Source organism: Curcuma longa, chromosome 5 (genome assembly GCF_044706935.1).
Source record: "Curcuma longa cultivar G26 ecotype Majalengka, Jawa Barat chromosome 5, ITB_CL_G26_1.1, whole genome shotgun sequence".
NCBI classification, from domain to species: Eukaryota; Viridiplantae; Streptophyta; class Magnoliopsida; order Zingiberales; family Zingiberaceae; genus Curcuma; species Curcuma longa.
In genome coordinates this window covers 398,717-418,273 of record NC_133865.1, presented here as the reverse complement: position 1 = coordinate 418,273, position 19,557 = coordinate 398,717, and the positions used below count along the sequence as shown (strand labels likewise).

General features: G+C 41.6%; 1 protein-coding gene and 1 pseudogene across 1 annotated transcript; one reads left to right on the top strand and one right to left on the bottom strand.

Annotated features, from left to right (window-relative positions):
• The first annotated feature begins 3,575 nt into the window (after positions 1–3,575).
• Positions 3,576–4,688, top strand: LOC141830130 (uncharacterized). The gene has a single exon (XM_074717617.1). It carries the CDS (start codon positions 3,576–3,578, stop codon positions 4,506–4,508), a length of 933 nt encoding a protein of 310 aa, XP_074573718.1. The 3' UTR covers positions 4,509–4,688.
• Positions 4,689–7,986: 3,298 nt separating this feature from the next.
• Positions 7,987–19,557, bottom strand: LOC141829107 (phospholipid-transporting ATPase 1-like; annotated as a pseudogene).

Below are 19,557 nucleotides of genomic sequence, written 5' to 3'. Positions count from 1 at the left end.
CTGGTAAGTGAAGCTAGGCAAGAGAAAGTCCTAGTTGTAGGCTAGGCAAAGGGAAAGTCCTGGTTTGGAGGATCAGGCGGAAGTCTTGGCATAGTCGAAGCACTAGGTGAAGTCTGGGCTGGTCTGGAGGACCGAGTCGCAGCAGAAGTCTGGGTTGGTCTGGGTGACCGAGTCGCAGCAGAAGTCTAGGCTAATCTGGAGAATCGAGTCGTAGTAGAATTCTGGGTTGGTTAGAGAGAACCGAACCACAACACAAATCCTAGGGGCTGAGGACAGAGCCGAGTAAAAGTCCAACAAGTCAGGAGGACTTGGTTGGCAAAGGTAAATTCTCTAGAGTGGAGGGGGTTAGGATGCGTTGCCGGAGTGGAATAGTAGGCGTTAGACTAACCTAGGATTTCGGTAGAAATTCAAAGTTAGACCCATAAGGTAAGACTTAGGATTGTTTGTATATTTGCATGTTTGTCTTGTAGGAACCAAGAGATGGAAGCAAGATGGAGAAAACATAAGTGAAGCAAACAAAGTAAAGCCAAACCAATCAGTCCAGAGGATTCAGTCGGCTGGAACTGGAACCCAGTCGATTGAAACTGTAATTCCAGTCGACTGGAAAGTGGATAAACGAGCGGGAAGAAGTTCTATCTGCCACGTCGACTGGAGTCGACTCAGATCAGCCTGGAGTCGACTCAGGAGCAGCATAAAAGGAGGTGAACATGCAGAAACAAAATCATTCAAGCCATAAACTTCCCTCTTCATATAGAAGTGTTTTGGAACGCGAACGAGGCCAAACGCTTGCAACCGGGGAAGATCCAAAAGGAGTGCGTGGCGCTCGGACTTCCAGATCGGCGATAAGTGTTTGTTTTCTTTAATTACTGTCTTTATATTATTATTTTATTTCTTGGACTATAAGACGGGTTTCTCCGCCTCCGAACAAGGTTTGGAAAGGAGACCACTAGTGGATGGGCGCCTTCCGTACTTAGGCCTTATTTTTAATATTTCGCTGCTTAGTTTTTGATAGAATTGAACGAACGAAAAAAAACTACACGCGCTATTCACCCCCCCTCTAGCGCATACAAGATCCTATATCGATAACTGATTATGTTCTTCTCTCCCCATTTGTGATTTCTGAAATCATGGATTTTGGTTAAAGCTCGGTCCACTGCTTTGGGACAGGTGCCAAAGTTCTCGATGAAGAACTTTCCAGCAACCATAGAAAATGGTCGAAAATTATTTTCAGCCATTTGAAGCTGCTGTCAGAAATCAGGGATCTACTATTAGTGTTTTTTTATCGGGATTTATCGTTGTCAGGAGCTTATGAAGCATCCGAAAATCAATCCATATTTGTCAAAAAGGTTCTAGCTGTTTGCCCCTAAATCGACAATCAAAGGTTGGGCACCAAAAATTACACCGAGAATAGATTGTCGGTGATAGTTATAAAGTCCCATAAAACGATTGCACAAACATTATTGCATGTTTCTGGAATTAAGTTTTCTCTCAAATCAATTGTCATCGATCATCGGTTAATACCGAAGACGATGACGTGACTCGTGACTTCGGAAACCATCTAGACGAGAGCTTGACGTCGATTACTAGTAGAGGTGGAACTTCAACAAGGACCGCTTGATTGATACCAACTTTGCTTAACGTTATTAATAAGGTACACATATAATATTTACTATTCTATAAAATTTTAATTTTCAATCATGCCTTGTACTTATTATTTTTGTTGTATTTATACGAGTGTGTTGTCATAATTTCTTGTTAATTATTATTATATTTCTGTTGCATACGTTTGTGAACGTGTAAACACACGCAATGCACCGGGACGATCCCAACAGCATCTTCCCCGCATGACTTCTCTCAAGCAGAGGTGGTTGATCGCGTGAACTTGCTAGAGGTTGGTGAAGTTTTCTCGGAGTTTGGTGCCTCGGCTGGATCTTCACCAGCGAGCTGCTCCTTTTGCGTCTCCCTCTCCCAACTAGTTTGCCGACATCAATAATCAAATTGGAAATTATTTCCAGCAGCCGGATGTCGCTGTCGGAGTACTGAAGGTGCTGCTAGAGTATCGGAGTGGCTGTCGAATTGCTACCGGAGCCGCTGTCAAGATTTCATCAAGGTTTGCTGCTAGAAGCTTGTGAAGCTATCGAAGCATCTTCCATCTTCGTCGGAAGGGTTTCAGTTGTTTTCCTGTACCAGCGGTCAAAGATTGACCACCGAAAACTATGTCGGAAATACGATTATCGGCGATAGTTAGAAAGCCCTAGAAAATAATCATGACAAGTGTTGTTGCACGTTTTTTATATTAGAATTTTCTCTCGAATCGATCGTTGTCGATTGTCAACTAGTACCAAAGACAGTGATGCGACTCATGACTTTGGAAATCATCTAGACGAGAACTTGACGTGGATCATCAGTAGAGGTGGAGCTTTGACAGAGCTGCTCGATTGATGTCAATCCCAATCTCACTCAACGTTATCTGTTAGGTATATCTAAATTAAATTGTTATTCTTTAAAAATTTTAATTTTCAGTTATGACATGTATCTGGTGTATTTTGCATGTGTGTTGTGAGTGTTGTAATAATTAGTTGTAATTATTTATTTTATTTCGCTACACATGTTTGTGAAATGTGTAAATACGCGTAATGCACCGAATCAATCCTAACATAATATTTCCAGTATAAATAATTTTTCAACATGAATAATGTTTTTAACTTGAAAAGGAACAAAAGGTTATTGAGTTAACTTGGACAGTTAACTAATGAAATTTGGGATCAAATAGAAAGTTATTCCATTGACTATTGAAGTCGACTGATGTTTTTCTAGAATGAACAAAATGTTGAGAAGTCATTAGGCATATTTGATTGATAGACTATAAGTAGTCAACTTATGATTATTTTGAAAGACATTAATGAGGATCCTTATTGACATGTATGGATGTTGCATAGTTTGGGGAGCTTATTGATGCAATCTATCCAAGCATGTGTATTATATAATTTTAATGTTTGGATTATGTTTAAGTTAAGTGTTTATTATGATCAAAAGTGATATGTCAAGTGTGTAGGTACAAATTACTTAATAGGTTGGTTAAAAGTTCTAGTAGACAAGAGAAGTCAGATGCTAAGCAAGTGGACATGGTGAAAGACCTACCAAGCAAGAGAGGTTAGATAATAAATAGTAATTTTGGGTAGGATCTTTGGTATTTTAATAGTAAAACTCAACTCTAAGTTGGTTTAATAGTGTATTTCCATGTTGATTAAGAAATTTAGAGCAGAAACTTTAAGCTATTCAGGTAAAATAACATAAACGATATGTTGTTTTAATATGTTTTGAAAAAGTTGTAGCCCTTATATTTTTACCCTAAATGTTTTTAGTACTTTAATTGTAAAGTCAGTCGGTTCAAGTCTCAAACCATTTCGTACTGTATTTTCATGTTGGATTAAGAAATTTAGAGGCTAAATTTTAAGGTATTTTGGGTAAAATAATATGAACGATATACTGTTTTAATATATTTTGCCCTAAACTTTATCCTTTTATTCTGTCTGTCGACGGATTATCATCTTCCAGTGTCTAATAGTGGAGAAATGGGAATGACGGCAACTGCACCGACGTCGGCGCTGGTGATGGCGGCGGCGACGGCTGCAGGACCCTCTCTGTCGGTCCTCCAGAATCCACTCTCCGGACGACGCGTGGCCTTTACCACTCCGCTCACTTACGCTGTGCGGCTCTCTCGTCTCCTTGAGCTGCGCGGCGCCGCGCCGCTGCACCTTCCCACTGTCGTCGTGAACACAACCTGTCGCACGATCGCTTCCCTCAGCCTCTATCTCTCCGACGGAGCCCTAGATTCCTTCTCCGCTCTCGCCTTCACCTCTCGCACTGGCATCGCCGCCTTCTCCCTCGCCCTCGCAGATCGGGATTGTTTCGTGCCGCTTTCCTACGAGGGCGAGGCCTTCACCATCGCTGCCCTCGGAAAGGACGCCGAGCTCCTCCACGAGGAAGGGCTCCTATGGCGACTCTGCAGAAATTCCAGTCGTATCCGGGTTCTGGTGCCAGAAATCGCGTCCCCGGAGGGCCTAGTGAAGGCGCTTGGGGTCGGATCAGGCAGGAGAGTGCTCTGTCCCGTCCCCACCGTCGTCGATCTGGAAGAGCCGCCGGTGGTTCCAGATTTCCTGAAAGCTCTGGAGGCGCGCGGTTGGGTCCCTGAGAGGGTTTCTGCGTACGAGACTCTGTGGGCGGGGCCGCTCTGCGCCGAAGGATTAGTGGCGTCGGAGGCGGAAGTGGACGCGCTAATCTTCACGAGCACGGCGGAGGCGGAGGGTTTGATGAAAGGATTAGACGCCTTAGGGTGGGATTGGGAGAAGGTTCGCCGGCGCTGGCCGGGGATGCTGATTTGCGCGCACGGGCCGGTAACCTGCAAAGGCGTGGAGAGGTTTGGCGTTAGCGTGGATGTAGTCAGTTCCAAGTTTAGTAGCTTCCATGGAATTATTGAAGCTCTTGAAAAAAAGTGGAGTTGTTGAAGCCCTTGAAAAAAAGTTAAGAGCTTTGACAAGAACAACTTTTATCTGATAACATCTACTCAGAGAAATAAGTAACTCAACTAGGAAATTTATGTGCATAGATCTTTGATAGACATTTTGAGATGGTGATGAAGCACTATACAGGCATATTTTGCATAGTATTGTAACATCTTTGGAAGAAGAACGATCTTTTTGTTTTTAAGACAAACAATACCTTGAATGAATTCAGCTTTTGTGACCTCCGCATCTTGATGTTGTTCTTAGCAGGATATGCTCAGAGCTATTAAGAAAAATGAAATATGGGTCGCAGAAAGAATGCTAAGTAGGAAAATCAAGCACATTTGCATACCGAACCCAAACCTGATGATCTTTGATGACTAATTATTCTCTCTATCAATCATAGGAAGCTTATCGACCTGTACCAATTTGATGATTTCTCAGTGATGATCCCCTTTATTTAAAGAGATCTTATAATATGGAGGGAAATTAAGAGATGAGCTAGATCTGTGCTAGCTGGTGTTGGCATCTATTTGTAGACAGCAGCAAATATATAGTTAATATTGTAACATATTTTTCCGGCTAAATACCGTAGATGGTTAAGCCACCAGTCAACGAACTGTCCGACGAGGACAATCCTTGGATTAGACGCGAAGAAGGAGTTGGACTACTAAACTGAGCCTGAACTGGACCTGAAACACACTTGAAGAAAGAGGTTAGACTGACGTCGGAAAGTTTTGGCAAGCCACTTCGACGCTCAAGTTAGGGTTCCGGTGAGAATGAGGAAAACGAGAAGCAAGTAGCAGTAAGAGTAGTAAGAGTTTTTGAAATCGGACCTTGAACCTGGTGATGAACTCATCTTTTTATAACATGTATGGGGGTTCTTCCTGCAGAATAGGATGACGTATGTTTTCTCGCATGCAGCAGCTTGCTGTAGAAGGAAACTCCTCACCTCTCCTTTTTCCCTGGGTTGTATAGGTAGGAAAAAGGAGCTACAAAGACTTTCCTTATGGAGTATGTCACGTCCCGGGAGGCCATCCGAAAAATTTTGACAGCATCTCCTCTGTAACAACAACTTTTCCTAAATACATACAAAAATACTCAGCCACAGGCGGCTGGAATAAGGACAACATGTCCTTTAACACACATCACAGATCCACAACAGATGCAATATAAGGCCTACACAGCCACAATTACTAAACTAACACATGTAATCACGGTAAAACATATAAACGACAAATCCACACAAACTACATGAGCAACATAGCAAAACAAAATCAAATACAACTCCACTAATCCACACATACCGTCCAAAACCACAAGTCTAAGAAACAGAAGTCCAAAAACTGAATACAACCAAAAACCTCGATACTTAGAAAGTCCAACAGTCAACAATTACAACCCATAAATCGAGTACAATCGAAATCCATACAAACCACCATATAAAAACTTCCTTTGATGTGAGATGGATGCAGTCAGCTAGGCAGATCTCCAAGCTCTAAGTAAATCCTAATCGTTTCCTGGGGAGGAAACAAGGCAAACTCTAGGGTCTGGATGGTGAGTATTAGATACTTAGTGGGTACATATAAGGATAAATATCAGCAAGAGTTATAACAACAGAAATACAGAAGATATACAGTCTCTACCGTGGATAAATAAGGAAAGGTAAATACTAATCAATACGTAATAGGATTCATGGTAATAGAGTCTGATATATATCAATTGAGGTAATAAAGAAAGATCAATATTGTGTGACAGATATAGGAATCATGTAAAATCGTATAATGCATGTCATGGCATATCATGCAACAGTCATGTATCATACAAGTGCAACAATCATATAACATACAAGTGCAACAGTCACATATAACGATGCAACAAACAACAATGTAGTATAATACAACAGCAAAAGCATGCTAGCACCCACACAGACAGTGCTTTAATGATTGCACCCACACAGACAGTGCATAGCACCCACACAGGTAGTGCTATAAGGATATAGTGATTGCACCCACACAGGCAGTGTGTAGCACCACATAGGCAGTGTTATAATGTTCTCACCCACACAGGCAGTGAGGGGTAACAACAACAACAAGCAACAATACCTACTTCTAGCATGTAGATGTTATGATAATTATCTTAACATGTAATGGCTACAACTAATCAACATAATCAATATGAATCAAGAGGGGTCATCATAGATCAACGATACCAACTTGAGACTGTTCTATCAATGGATAGATCAATCAAGGTCAACAGGTATGTATCAATCAATAAGTATCAAAAGGTATCAACTATATAACACACATAGGTAACAGGAGTATCAACAGGATGATATCAGATCATATTAAAGGTCAACTAAGAGGTATCAACCAACGAATATCATAAGATATCAACTAGATAAATAACCTGAGTAACAGGAGTAGCAACAGGATAGTGTCAGATCACAATAAAGGTCAACAGTAAGTTTCAAACAATGAATCAAGCAACGAATCAGACAACAATGTAATAAGAATAACAACAGGATAAACAATTAAATTAGACACTACGGAAAGAATACCTGTGTTGACCAAGCACAGGAGTACCCACCTGATTAGATGTCTGTCAATGATAGAACCCCAGAAAATAACCAACTCCGTGTATTGGGACCAATAGAAATCAAGGTCCTGCAATAAACGATAATACAATATTTATTATAACAATACTGTACTAAATTACAGTAACTAACTTCCATAGTTTAACCCAACTAATCTATTCCAACTAAATTCATTCACTAATCAAGGTCAAACCTAACTAACCAACCTCCAACCAAGGTATCACCCCCTGTGCTCAACCTAACATGAGTCAAAACAACACCCGATCCTTATTAACCTCAGCCAATATAACTAATCGACCAACAAGATCAATTTATCATATAAATCTCTCCAACATGTATAATCCTTTGTTAATTAGGTCATTTCTAATCGGATCAACAACCAACACAATCAACCGAAACTCCAAAATAGCAAATCAAATTCTAGGACACAAGCTTACCTTTAATAAACCCAAAGCCTTGCCATGAAAAAATCAAGGCAAGCTTCAAACAAAACTCCTACTGTTCCAAGGTTATCCAAATCCAACTTAACAACCTACCTCCAACCAATCGGGCAACTCCCTAAGAACAGATCACAACCCCTTTCTAATATCACAACCCCTTTCTAATATCAATCCACTAATTCATTCCTAACAACGCTCATTAATAATCAATTAGAATCAACAAGATTATTACCTCAAGATCAAATTGTTCCAAGCCCTTTTCTTCTTCTCCTTGTGGCAGACGCTGAACGAAAGCTCCAATAGGCGCAGTTCACATCTACAAGCTGTGGGGATGAACACAATTTAGATCCAAAGGAGGGTATAGACCTAAGCTCAAAAGAAACTCACAAACCAAGCTCTAAACCGAAAATCCAACTCAATTTCAACCTACCGGCGGTTCTCCTCTTTAGTGTGCCCTGATGTGGAGGCGGCGGCTGCTCGGCGATGGGGAAAGCAGCGCCGGACCGCGGTGATTGCAGGCGGGGCACGACGGTGGCGGCAACATGGCAAAGTTGTGCCAACAGCGGCCGGTGGCGGCAGGGATGTGTGGTAGCGTCGGGCAGAGATGAATTGCGGTGGCTCCTTCTCCAGGCGGCAACAATGACGGCACGCGGCGGTGGCTTCGGCTGGTGAGAAAGGCGGTGCGACGAAACGTGAGGAAGGGAGTGGAGGAGGTGGCAGTGTCGGCGTCGGGCAGAGGTGTGGCAACGACGGCTTGAGGAGAGAAATCGGTGGCCAGAGGTGGAGGCGACGGAGGCAACGTGCGGCTAAGGAAGGGGCGGCGGCAGAAGAAGGGAGAGGGGCAGAATCTCGGTGATGAAGGAAAAGAAGAGGCGTGGTGGTTTGGCGTTTTAAAGAGGAATGTACAGTAACCTAATCTAATTAGGCTAAACTGATTTAAATCTTAGAGTTTACCGTAACTCTTGAATCGGTTATTGTAACGAATCAGGTTCAACTTTGGTTCGCTTGATTCACTAACCAAACGATCTCCGATTTGACTCAAATCAGTTTTGTTGGATTCATCTTTCCAAGACGAATCTTTTCGTCCATTTTATTTTATCAAAACCTCTTCTAGTATGAATTAAACCAACTTGGATCAATTTGGTTAAATCTTGATTCGTTTGGTTCATCCACCAATCAATTTCAGATTTAACCCAATTTGATTTCGTTGATCTCGTCTTTGCAAGACGAGTTTCATTCTCCATCACAACGAAATTTCTGATATCTTACAGAGTAGGATGACGTCTTTCTTTTCTTACGTGGCCGCCTACCATAGAAGGCAACTTTCTTCCATTTCCCTTCCATTTTGATTGCATATACAGGGAATCAACATCGGAGAAGATCAGGCCTTGCGCCGATATCTCCTTTTTGGCATTATGTGCAGAGCTAGGTGTTGGTTCGAGTAAATGTGAGAGGGGGGTGAATCACGTGCTTTTTAAAAATTTGTTCGTTTAAAATCAGAGTTAGACAATTTAAGCTTTGACAAGCGTGCAGCATCAAATAAAAAATATAAAGCGAGAAATGCACACAGGAGAATATAGAACGATTTTACTTCGTTCAGAACCTTCGGCGACTCCTACTCGAAGGCCCAGGTTCCTCAAACCTTTACGTTGGGCAATCCACTATAATCCTCGACCGGTGAAAACTCCCCGATTGAGAGATTCGAATACAAAGGATAGGAAGTGTGATACCCCACACTTCATATTTATAAACCCTCAACAGAAGAAATCGAGCCACATTCAATACCAAACTGAGATCGTAGTCGTCTCTGGAACTTGGAAACCGATTTGGAAGAAGAAGAACTAAAGATCGCGCTTGAAATCGAAGAAAATTGAGGAAGAAAAATGGCGAAGACGCTGATCTACAGTGAAAAAATCGCGGGTACTGTGCATTCCTTGCTAAAGCATGGTTTTAAACTCTGACTGTGCTGAACCAGGTTCGCTCCATTTAATCGCTAGTTCAATCCAATTAAAGCCAGTTCAGTCCTAATTTAGCCTGGTTCAGCTCCAATTTAACTCTGGTTCAACTCAAATTCGAATGGGTTCAATTTCAATCAACTTGAATCTTGATCATGAAGTTTTGGGTCCATCGAATCGATCAATTTTGGCTTGACTCGATCTCAATTTGGCTCGATCGTCGTTCAATTTGGACCCTACACAGAATCAAGCTCAATTAATATCAAATTAATAATTAAATCATAAAAATTAGATTAATCATCCAAAAATACATTATGCCACAAATGCAATACAATTATGTCGATTAAGCATGTAATTGTTCACACAAAATTTCAAAATGAATCATCAAAATACTATAAAATCCTAGCTCATCAACAACAAATCTGGCAGCGATTCTGTTGTGGCAAACAATTTGGTAGTGTTCTCCCTCTTCTCCTATGCTGCCAGAAAATAGGGGCGGTAAGAGCTCGATTGAGCTTTGGCGGCGGCGATGAATAGAGGCAGCGTCATCTCCTAATCGACGGATGGCGCTCGGGCTCCTCCGGTGGACAACGCGATGCTGTCTTCCTATGCTACCAGCTGAAACAGAGGGCAAATGATCGATAAGGAAAGGTCGTGGAATGACCGCCTTGCTCAGGAATGGTCGCCACACTCTCGGCATTGGAAGGGCGGTGCTCGAGAGAAGACAAGTGTCGAAGATCCGGTGATCGAGAGAGTTAGGGACGACGACACTCGCGTCCTTGGCTAGCGATGCTCACGCTCGAGAGGAAGAAGTAGAGATTCGGCTGGCCACTCTCTGCAAATGGCGTGAATAGGGGTGGTTAGGGATTCAACATCTTCTCCTCCTCTCGCACGCGGTCAAGCTAGGGTTTCTCCACCTCCTCCCTCACTTGTGGCTGGCATCTTATACCGCCACTTAGGGTTCCAGCTTTCACGCTGACAGATCCGGGATCGCGATATCGCAATCCCCTGTGCGCGAGCCATCGGGCAAGGAGAAGAGAAATCTAGATTTTAGGCTTGAACTGGGTTAATTAGGATTTGCTATAGCGAACCAGTCTGGTTACTGTAGCAAACCAGACTAGGTACTGTAGCAAATCGGGTTCAATTTGATTCAAAACTAAATTGCTTGGTTCAATAACCAAACGATCATCGATTTGACCCAAATCATTGTTGTTCATTTTGTCTTCACAAGACAAAGTTCCTTATCTCTTCCGTTTTACCAAAACCTCTTCCATCATAAACCAAACCAAGTTGGTTCAATTTGGTTTAAAATTAAATCGTTTGGTTCAATAATCAAACGACTTTCGATTTGACCCAAATTAATTTTATTCATTTTGTCTTCACAAGATGAAGCTCCTCATCTCTTTTGTTTTGCCAAAACCTCTTCGATCATGAACTAAACCAAGTTGATTCAATTTGGTTCAAAATTGAATCGTTTGGTTCAATAACCAAATGAACTCCGATTTAAACTAAACTAATTTTATTTATTTCATCTTCATAAGATAAAGCCCATCATTTTGCCTTTATCCGATCCAATCAAACTTTATTTCTCTCGATTTAAGAATTTAATTCTCAAACTTATTTTAAGTCTTTTAGAGAACTTGTAGTGTGTATGACCCAATAGATTTTCGATTATGTTGATCATCTATAATTAACCATTAATTACGGAATGATCATGAGTGGCACCTAGTAATACATCATAATCCCCAATTGATCAAAAAATTAATGATTGATTTCAGAACAATTCTAAACCCTTCAGCAGCTAAAATAAAATGTGTTTGATTCCTTTTACAGTCTTATACCCACTTGGTTTAGGACATAGTCTATATGTGTCAGTCTCCACTAGGATGACTATGTCACACCTAGCCCAAATTTGCTTTCTTATCCTATAGATTCAAGTTACTTATACATATGCCCAAGAGTATCATACCCTTAACATGTAATATTTTAGCCAAAGACTTTCAGTAACAATCCTGACAAGTGGTCGTAGGATATACGTCTCTTTTTATAAAAAGTAATGAATCCTCTATGGGCTATTCAAATACCTTCAAGTAGTTCAACTTATTCCCAATCATGCTGGGTTCACACCTCTTTGGAAATGTTTACTTAAGATGTCAAAGTATAAGTCTCCATCACCAAAGTGACTTGAATACCGCAAGTGTAGGGATCTATATGCGTTATCAAACAATTTTAATAGCATATACGCAGCGGAAAACAAGATCCCTGATGTGCGTAGGATGTATACCGTTTTCATGCTTTATTTGCACATCTTTCTGAGCTTATTGCTTTATTCTTATGTATGTTGCATCCCTTATTCATGCATTTAGGCATATATTCTACATTTCCTAATTCGGAGATCTGCTCGTGCTTTTACATGTTTCAGGGTGGAAAATGGAGCGAAAACGGCAAAACGGAGTATTATTGAAGATCAGGCAAGACAGGGCCGTGCCTCATAGGCACGGCCATGTCTATTCAACTTCTGGCCGTGTTTCAATGGGCACGGGCGTGTGCCAAAATTCCCTCAGCAGCAGCCAGAGGTCGTGTCTCAAAAGCACACCCGTGCTTCAAAACAGAATCAAGCCAGTTCATGGTCGTGCCTCCAAAGCATTGCCGTGTCTTCACTTTGGAGCCAGCCTCTGCTGAAGGCCGTGCCTCACAGGCACGGCCGTGTGCAAGAACAGAAGAGCCCAAGCAGTAGGCCGTGCCTCAGAAGCACGGCCGTGTCCAGCCATTCAGCTCCAGCCAGTGTGTGGCCGTGCCTCCCAGGCACGGCCGTGCCATCAAACAGAAGAAGGACATGTCTGGGCCGTGCCTAAAAGGCACGGCCGTGCCCCAGACCTGAGACTTCATAGCTTCAGGCCGTGCCCCCAAGGCACGGCCGTGCCCCGAAGCCAACACAAGGCCGTGCCTCCCAGGCACGGCCGTGTGCACGGGGGCGTGATGCTTCCGAACCCTGCACTATAAATAGGTCTCTAATGAGACCTAGGAAAGGGGGGAGACTTTGGAGAGCCACCGGAGTTGTTCTAGAGCCGCCGACGCCTATTTCGGAGAGAGATTCGACGATCCATCACCGATCCGACTGCTCCATACCATTTCCATCTCATCTACGCAGAGATTTCACTCCGAGGAAGAAGATAAGTCTAGTTTCCTGCATTTCTTTGTTTACCTTTGGGAACAAGATGTATTCTCTCTTTCCTTTGGATTGTATTCTCCACACTATGGAGTAGATTTCCCTAGATTCTAGGATGTAGGATAAATCAGATGTAATGGATGATTGTATTTGGATTTGATTAATCTACCGTTTTCTATGAAATACTGTGCATTGCTTTGTGGATTTATGCTTGTACTTGATGATAAATTATGTTGTGTGAATCCATGAGGGTAGGGATTTACTATGAATTGGGGAATCATTAGGCCGTATACCGGGGCGCTCTGTAAAAGGGGCAGACCTTGAACCGGGCGAGATTCCGAAGGGTTTCCTAATACATAGTTGAATTCTTATGAGGAATAGTTAGCGGTCATTCGTTATTGGGGAGAGATCTGTAAAAGGATATCCAGTGACAGTGGATAGGGTTCTTTTAGTATTTCCGGGGCGCCTGAGTGACACGGGCAGACCTTGAACCGGGCTTCTAGAACCGTTTCAAACCAATAACGAGTGACGTAAGAACACCAATGATTTAATTCGAGGATACCTGACGAGGTTGAATTGGATAATTTGGTTGACATTCCTACAATTGAAACTCCCATCTCCCCCACACAACTCATGATCTATATTCTCTCCACCTTTTTGTGCTAGATTTAGTAAGTAGTTCCACGGTCCCTGTGGATTCGATCTTTTTATTACTTGGCGATATTCCGTGCACTTATACGAAACGGAAACAGCAAAATCCGAATCAACAATCGACAACACAAATCCACATAACTACAGTCCATGTCTATGAAATATAAAATCCATACTCAACCACTACATAACCCTCTGAAGTGAGATGAGATAGCACCAGCCGGCGGAAACTCCAAGCTCCAAGTACCTATCTGCTACTTGGGGAGAAAATATAACAACCCCAGGGTCTGGGTAGTGAGGATTAGATGCTTAGTGGGTACAGGAAGAAGTGTATGTAAGGTACAACAGCAGGAATAATATAAGAATCAAACTGAAATGAGCAGGAATAGACTGAGTAGGAAATAAACTACAGCTAACAGGTATCATCATGGATCAGGGTATATCAACAAAACAAAATAGGTATAAATCCTACTGTACAACAGGTATAGATAATCAACAGGTATCATGAATCAAAGGTATATCATGGTATATCCAGAATGAGTCATACTGTGCAACAGGTAAAGAAATCTACATGTATCATGTATGACATGGCACACTAGTGCAACAATCATAGCATATTAATGCAGCAATCATAGCATGTGATTAAAGTAAACTATCCATATATATCAACCTACCAACGGTGCATGTAAAGTTGTAACAACCATAACCAACCAAATGCAAGTCACTGTCTGCACACATCACTCCCAGTCACCCTCCCAGAGCATAGTGAACTGGGCGCACAATAGGACATATTGCCAGCCTCCAACAACAACCACTATATGTCAAGTGGGGAGCAGGCAGGGTGACAGAAGGGCAATGTAGTCAGTCCTGGTTGCACCCAACAGTAGTGCAACCTCTTACCTATATGGCACCACAACACGGTGCAGGTAAGATCCACCGACAACAACTACAACAATTTTTATGGTTGAAATCCTAATATCAACGAGCGTATATCAACGGTCAATGTACAACAGGAATCAACTAAAGATCAACTCAGGTCAAGGTTACAACAGCTAGATTTGTTCTATCAACAAATGGATCGATCTAAGGTCAACCACTATGTGTCAACAACGAATGTATCAGATAACAACTATGTATCCAACATATGAACAGGATAGAACAACAATCGATCATCATAAAGGTCAACAGAACAGTATCAAGCAGCGAATATCAACGGTATCAACAGAATAAATATCATAAGGATCAACAGTATCAACATGGTAAGAAACAACGAAAACAGATCATGCACTGCAGAAAACCTGTATTGACCAAGTACAGGGTACCCACCTGAATCAGACGTCTGTCAATGCTAGATGCCCTAGAAAATAGACTCCAAGTAATAGGACCAACAAAATCAACGTCCTGCAATAAGGATAAATAATATCCCTTAATTACAACGATTAACTAATAAGATCATATTAAAACTAAACTTAGTTTTAAATTCTAAGTGGATCAAACCTAATCAAACCAATTCCACCCACCTAACCCAAGGTTTGATCAACTCAGATTCAACAGTAATTCATTCAAGATATAATTCTATACAAACCCAATCAACAGTGATTAAATCACCAAATCCCACCAACTGATCAGCCCACAACCAAACAATCCAACATACACACCACTGCTAACCCACTGCTAATCACAAATAATTAGACTAGAATCAAAAGCTCACCTTAAATCGGTGCCCTAGAATCCAACTCCATAGTAACATCAATAATCAACCAACATCAACCAAGATCCAATAGTAATCAAAATTCACAGCAATCAGCCTTGATCAGTTTCACCTACAACCACATAATTCCATAGTCCCAAACCACTTCAACCTCACTGAACAGGATACATTAGATTTAAGCTAAATACCCAACATTCTTTGTTAAACAATATAGATCTGGCCAGGGAAGTTTACCTCAGATTGAACCACAGCCTTGTCCTAGATTTAAACTTCGGTTTCTTCTTCTTTCTCCTTCTTTTGCTACTGCAACCTCAAGTCCAGCTTCTCCCCTTCGGTTCTTCATCCTGGACAGAACAAGAACCCACCGAATCGACTCTCAACCGTGCTTGCTTCTCCTCTTGCTTGCAGCCGAATCAACCGCCGCCGCACAATCGGCCAAAACCCAAATCAAGCTCCTGATTCAAGATCTGAAATCAAAAACCCTATATCTACGCTCAACCAATCAAAAACCCGAAAACCTAACTAGATCTAGAGCAACCCTTACCTTCTTCTTCCTCAACCTTCGGTTCGCCGCTGCCGCAAGTCGCCGCAAGCCACACGACCAACCCCGACGCAAGCAATCCTCCGCTGATCCTCCCTCTGGTCGCCGAGGGTCCTTAGCTTCCTTGCAGACCGACGAAAATCCCACTGGTCGCTGCCGCCGCTGCGATCGACGAAGGAGGGAAACAGAGAGGTGCGATCGGGAGAACGAGAAGAAGAAGAGGATCGCGATAGAGGGTCTACTGTAGCCTTTTTATCAGTTCCTTAACGGGTTGGATTTGAAACTCGTTAACCACTAGCCCATTAACCCTAACCCTCTTAAATGATCTAGGTAATAAGAAATAATTTCCTATGTTATTTTACATAACAATATTCAACCCAAAATAAATTGAATTGAATTGATGTAGGAAAAATATAAATTGAATGTGAATTTAATTGGAATTTAAGATTGAATTGAATCTCAACTAAGTATATTTGAGCTCTGGTTTAAAAGTTAATTTGGACCTAGGACATGTAAAGTTATCACAGTTACTGTTGATCAAGAGACCTGCCATCATTATAGATGGAGAAATAACAGTAACCAAGAGAGAGTGACACTATAATTTCCCTAATTGCTAGTCAAGATCAAGCACATCCACCTCACACAAGCAGATCATGACTGATTTTGCCCTACATAGCCACAAAGCTATGACCTCTCCTTGAAGTATGGCAACACCAGCAGTCACAAGGCCATCGACTGTAACAGAGTTCTACCAGGAACCCAGTGTCACAATTACAAGTATACCTAATGAATTTTTGTATTTGTTTTACCTTGCCCAGTCACAATTGCTTGGTCCCCTCAGTTTTTTGGCAATCTCAGCAAACCTTGGCTAATTTCAAGCAATTCTAGTTGATTTGTACCATTTCATTTAATGTTTTATAGACCTTAAACTTCAAGTGCATTTCATGCAGATATCATATTGTCCAACTTATCTCGATCCACAGAATCAATGTGGGCAAGGATCAGTTGATTTTAATAACCATGATTATTAATAGGGATACTTCTGCATAGAAAGTTGGATCAGGTCAAACAGGCAGTTTATGCAATACTTCATCAAATCAATCGATCATTAAGATAGAAAAGTTATACCAATCAGTAAGAAAGTAAAGAAGTAGATCAGTTAGTAAGACAGACCACATAATCATACCTTCGGAAATTGTTTCAAATGTTGTAACATTGTTTTGGTGTGAGTTTCCATAATCCTTTCCATACACACTCGCTCTTCTGAATTCCATTTTATTCTGAGTCAAAGTACCAGTCTTGTCTGAAAATATGTATCGTATTTGTCCCAGATCTTCATTTATATTTAAGGATCTGCACTGGAACCTTGTATTTGAAGCAATATCATGCATGTGTCTATCCTCGATCATGAAATATGACTGCCCCAACCGAACTAGTTCCATCGTGATGTACAAGGATATCGGTATCATGATTTGGAACACAATAACAGAGCTCAAAAATGAGAAGAAAACCTCCATAGCAATACCATAATATTTATATTCTTTGCCATTATCGGGACCATTTGTGAAATACTTTCTCCTGTAATAAGGTAGGGTATCAAGCTGGTGAAGGTGTCGTACAAGCCAAAGTCCCATGCCAGTTGCTACAACTGCACACATGACACAAAGAAAAACTGAAAGCCAAAGTGTCTCCCTGTTCATGTAGCTTTCCAGTCTGCTCCTCTTTGAAGGTGATGCTGTGCTATTCAGCATTGCTTTTGTTTCCTGGCCAGCATATACCACAACTCCAATTATCCACTCTATTTTTTAGCTGGCAACCACGCAAAACAATGTTGGACTGGCCAAGGGATATTCTCTTCCCACTGAACTCCATATTTGCTGTAAATTCATAAATATTACGATTAGGATGCTCACATCGGATTAGACCTGTAAAAGTTCCTTCCACGGCCATAGAAATAGTTTCTTGCCGAGCATATCTTGTCTTTAGATTTGATTCACCATCTAAATTCATAGTCTGGATATAAGCTATTCCATTGGGATCACTAGTTCCCAACAAAACCATGTCACAAGGTATGGACTCATTAGCATTTATTTTTACCACCTCTCCAACACATATCTTCTTCCATTTTTTCGGTACAAAATTACCACATTGAAGAACTAAAGCTTCTCGATTGTTTTCTTTTCTGTCAGATCTATGTCTCCGCCAATCTTCATAACCATCTTTTATAGCAGTCACAAACAGCACAAACAGCAAAGGGAAAAGAGAGACGGTTCTCCCAAATACAGCTAGCGGAGGAAGTTGATTTAGCCCAGCAATAACAAGGAAATAAATATAAGCTAGTCTGTGGAACTGGATGAACAAATTCTTTGGCAAGAAAGTGACTACAGTATATTTGCTAGTCCGTATCTCATTTCCCGTGAACTCATATTTGTTGTTTGTCCTCCTTGGGTCGTTGATATATACCAACCTGGAGTTATCTTCATCTGGAAATGGTTGATCTAGACATATGCTTTTTTGGGTGATGTGGCTAGATTTTTCTGTTTTCTCTTGTTTGGTACAAGAAGAAATTTCTAGGGATGGCGTAAAGCTTTGAAGCTCCATCAGACCCCCAGAAACCAATTGCCTTTCGGCTTGATGAGGGCATTCCAGCACTGCCTGCTGAACAAACTGAGATTCTGGCCACACAAGCAGGTCCTTGTTCAGGTTGAAATTATCATCATTTATTTATCTTTGACAAAAACTACCGTCTTCAAATGATATAGCTTCAATTTCATCAACTGGGTTCAAAGAATGTTTCTTGTGATCCTCAAAATTGGAGTCACCAAAGATTTAGATGTGCAAAGACAGCTACAAGAACCAAAGGTTGGCGATGGTCAGGCCACTTGCCTTGCGCAATCTGCACCATGAGAAGGCAAAAACAACAAGAGTTGGGATGATGTCATGCACACCCATCCAACCCTTGAATTTCAAGACACAAGATGGATAGCCAAATGCTTCTACCAAGTATCCAGCACTTGCTCAGAGAAAACCCTGCTCTTAATTGATTTACAGAATAATCCTATTTCTGCCAGTAAAGACCATGGTCACGTCCACTTATGCCACAATAGAATTTTGGCTACGTTATCCAACACGTAGTGGTATTTCTCTTCACACACAATGAAACGATCACTCAAATTAATTGCTTACTAATCAGAAGGAAGCACCTGATCACAAATCAAGAACAAATTTTGAGTTTAAACCAAATAAGCAATTCATCAAAATGGAGCTGACGTCAAAAGGTATTTAAAAAGGGGCAAGCAGCAAAGAAACAGAGAAATCAGACCATCACAAGCACTCAATGTCATTACTTCCTGCATCTCATGCCTCGATCAAAAATACAAATTTCAAGTAAAATAATCCACTGCCGTTAACAATATTTGTCAGGAAATCGGCCTCATTCCTCACTAAACACGGATCGGGGAAGAGAATCTCTAGATCGCAAGAAATACGCCAACTTAAAGGCCTTTTCTCCTCGAAACATAGTTTGTGAAACCGAAAACAAACAAAACCACAAAAAAAAAAGGAACAAGTTTTTCTGCTGCATTGTAATTGAAATAACAACGCGTTCATGGTGAACCGACCTGCACATGTCTCGGGCGGACCACCGGCCAATGAAACTCCATCCTGGAGGATAGAAAAGAAACTACGCGAGATCCGGCGCCTAATCGGACAAAACAGGTTGAGAGCAGAGCACCTCCCTAGAAGCTCCCGTGCAGATCCAAAAGATGGCCGCGAAACGGAGTCGGAGGGGATCGTGAGATCTGAAACAGTTTTTTAATTCGGCGACGCACCGGAGGTGGAAAGGAAAGCTAGGGTTTGGATATCGAGGAGAGCCTCTTCTTTTTCCCCTGGCCAGATTGGAGAGAGAGAGAAGAGAAAGGAAGGAGTAAAAGCAGGAGGCGAGATGCGTGGCGGAGCGCGAATCATTCGCTTGTTCCTGCGGCAATTTA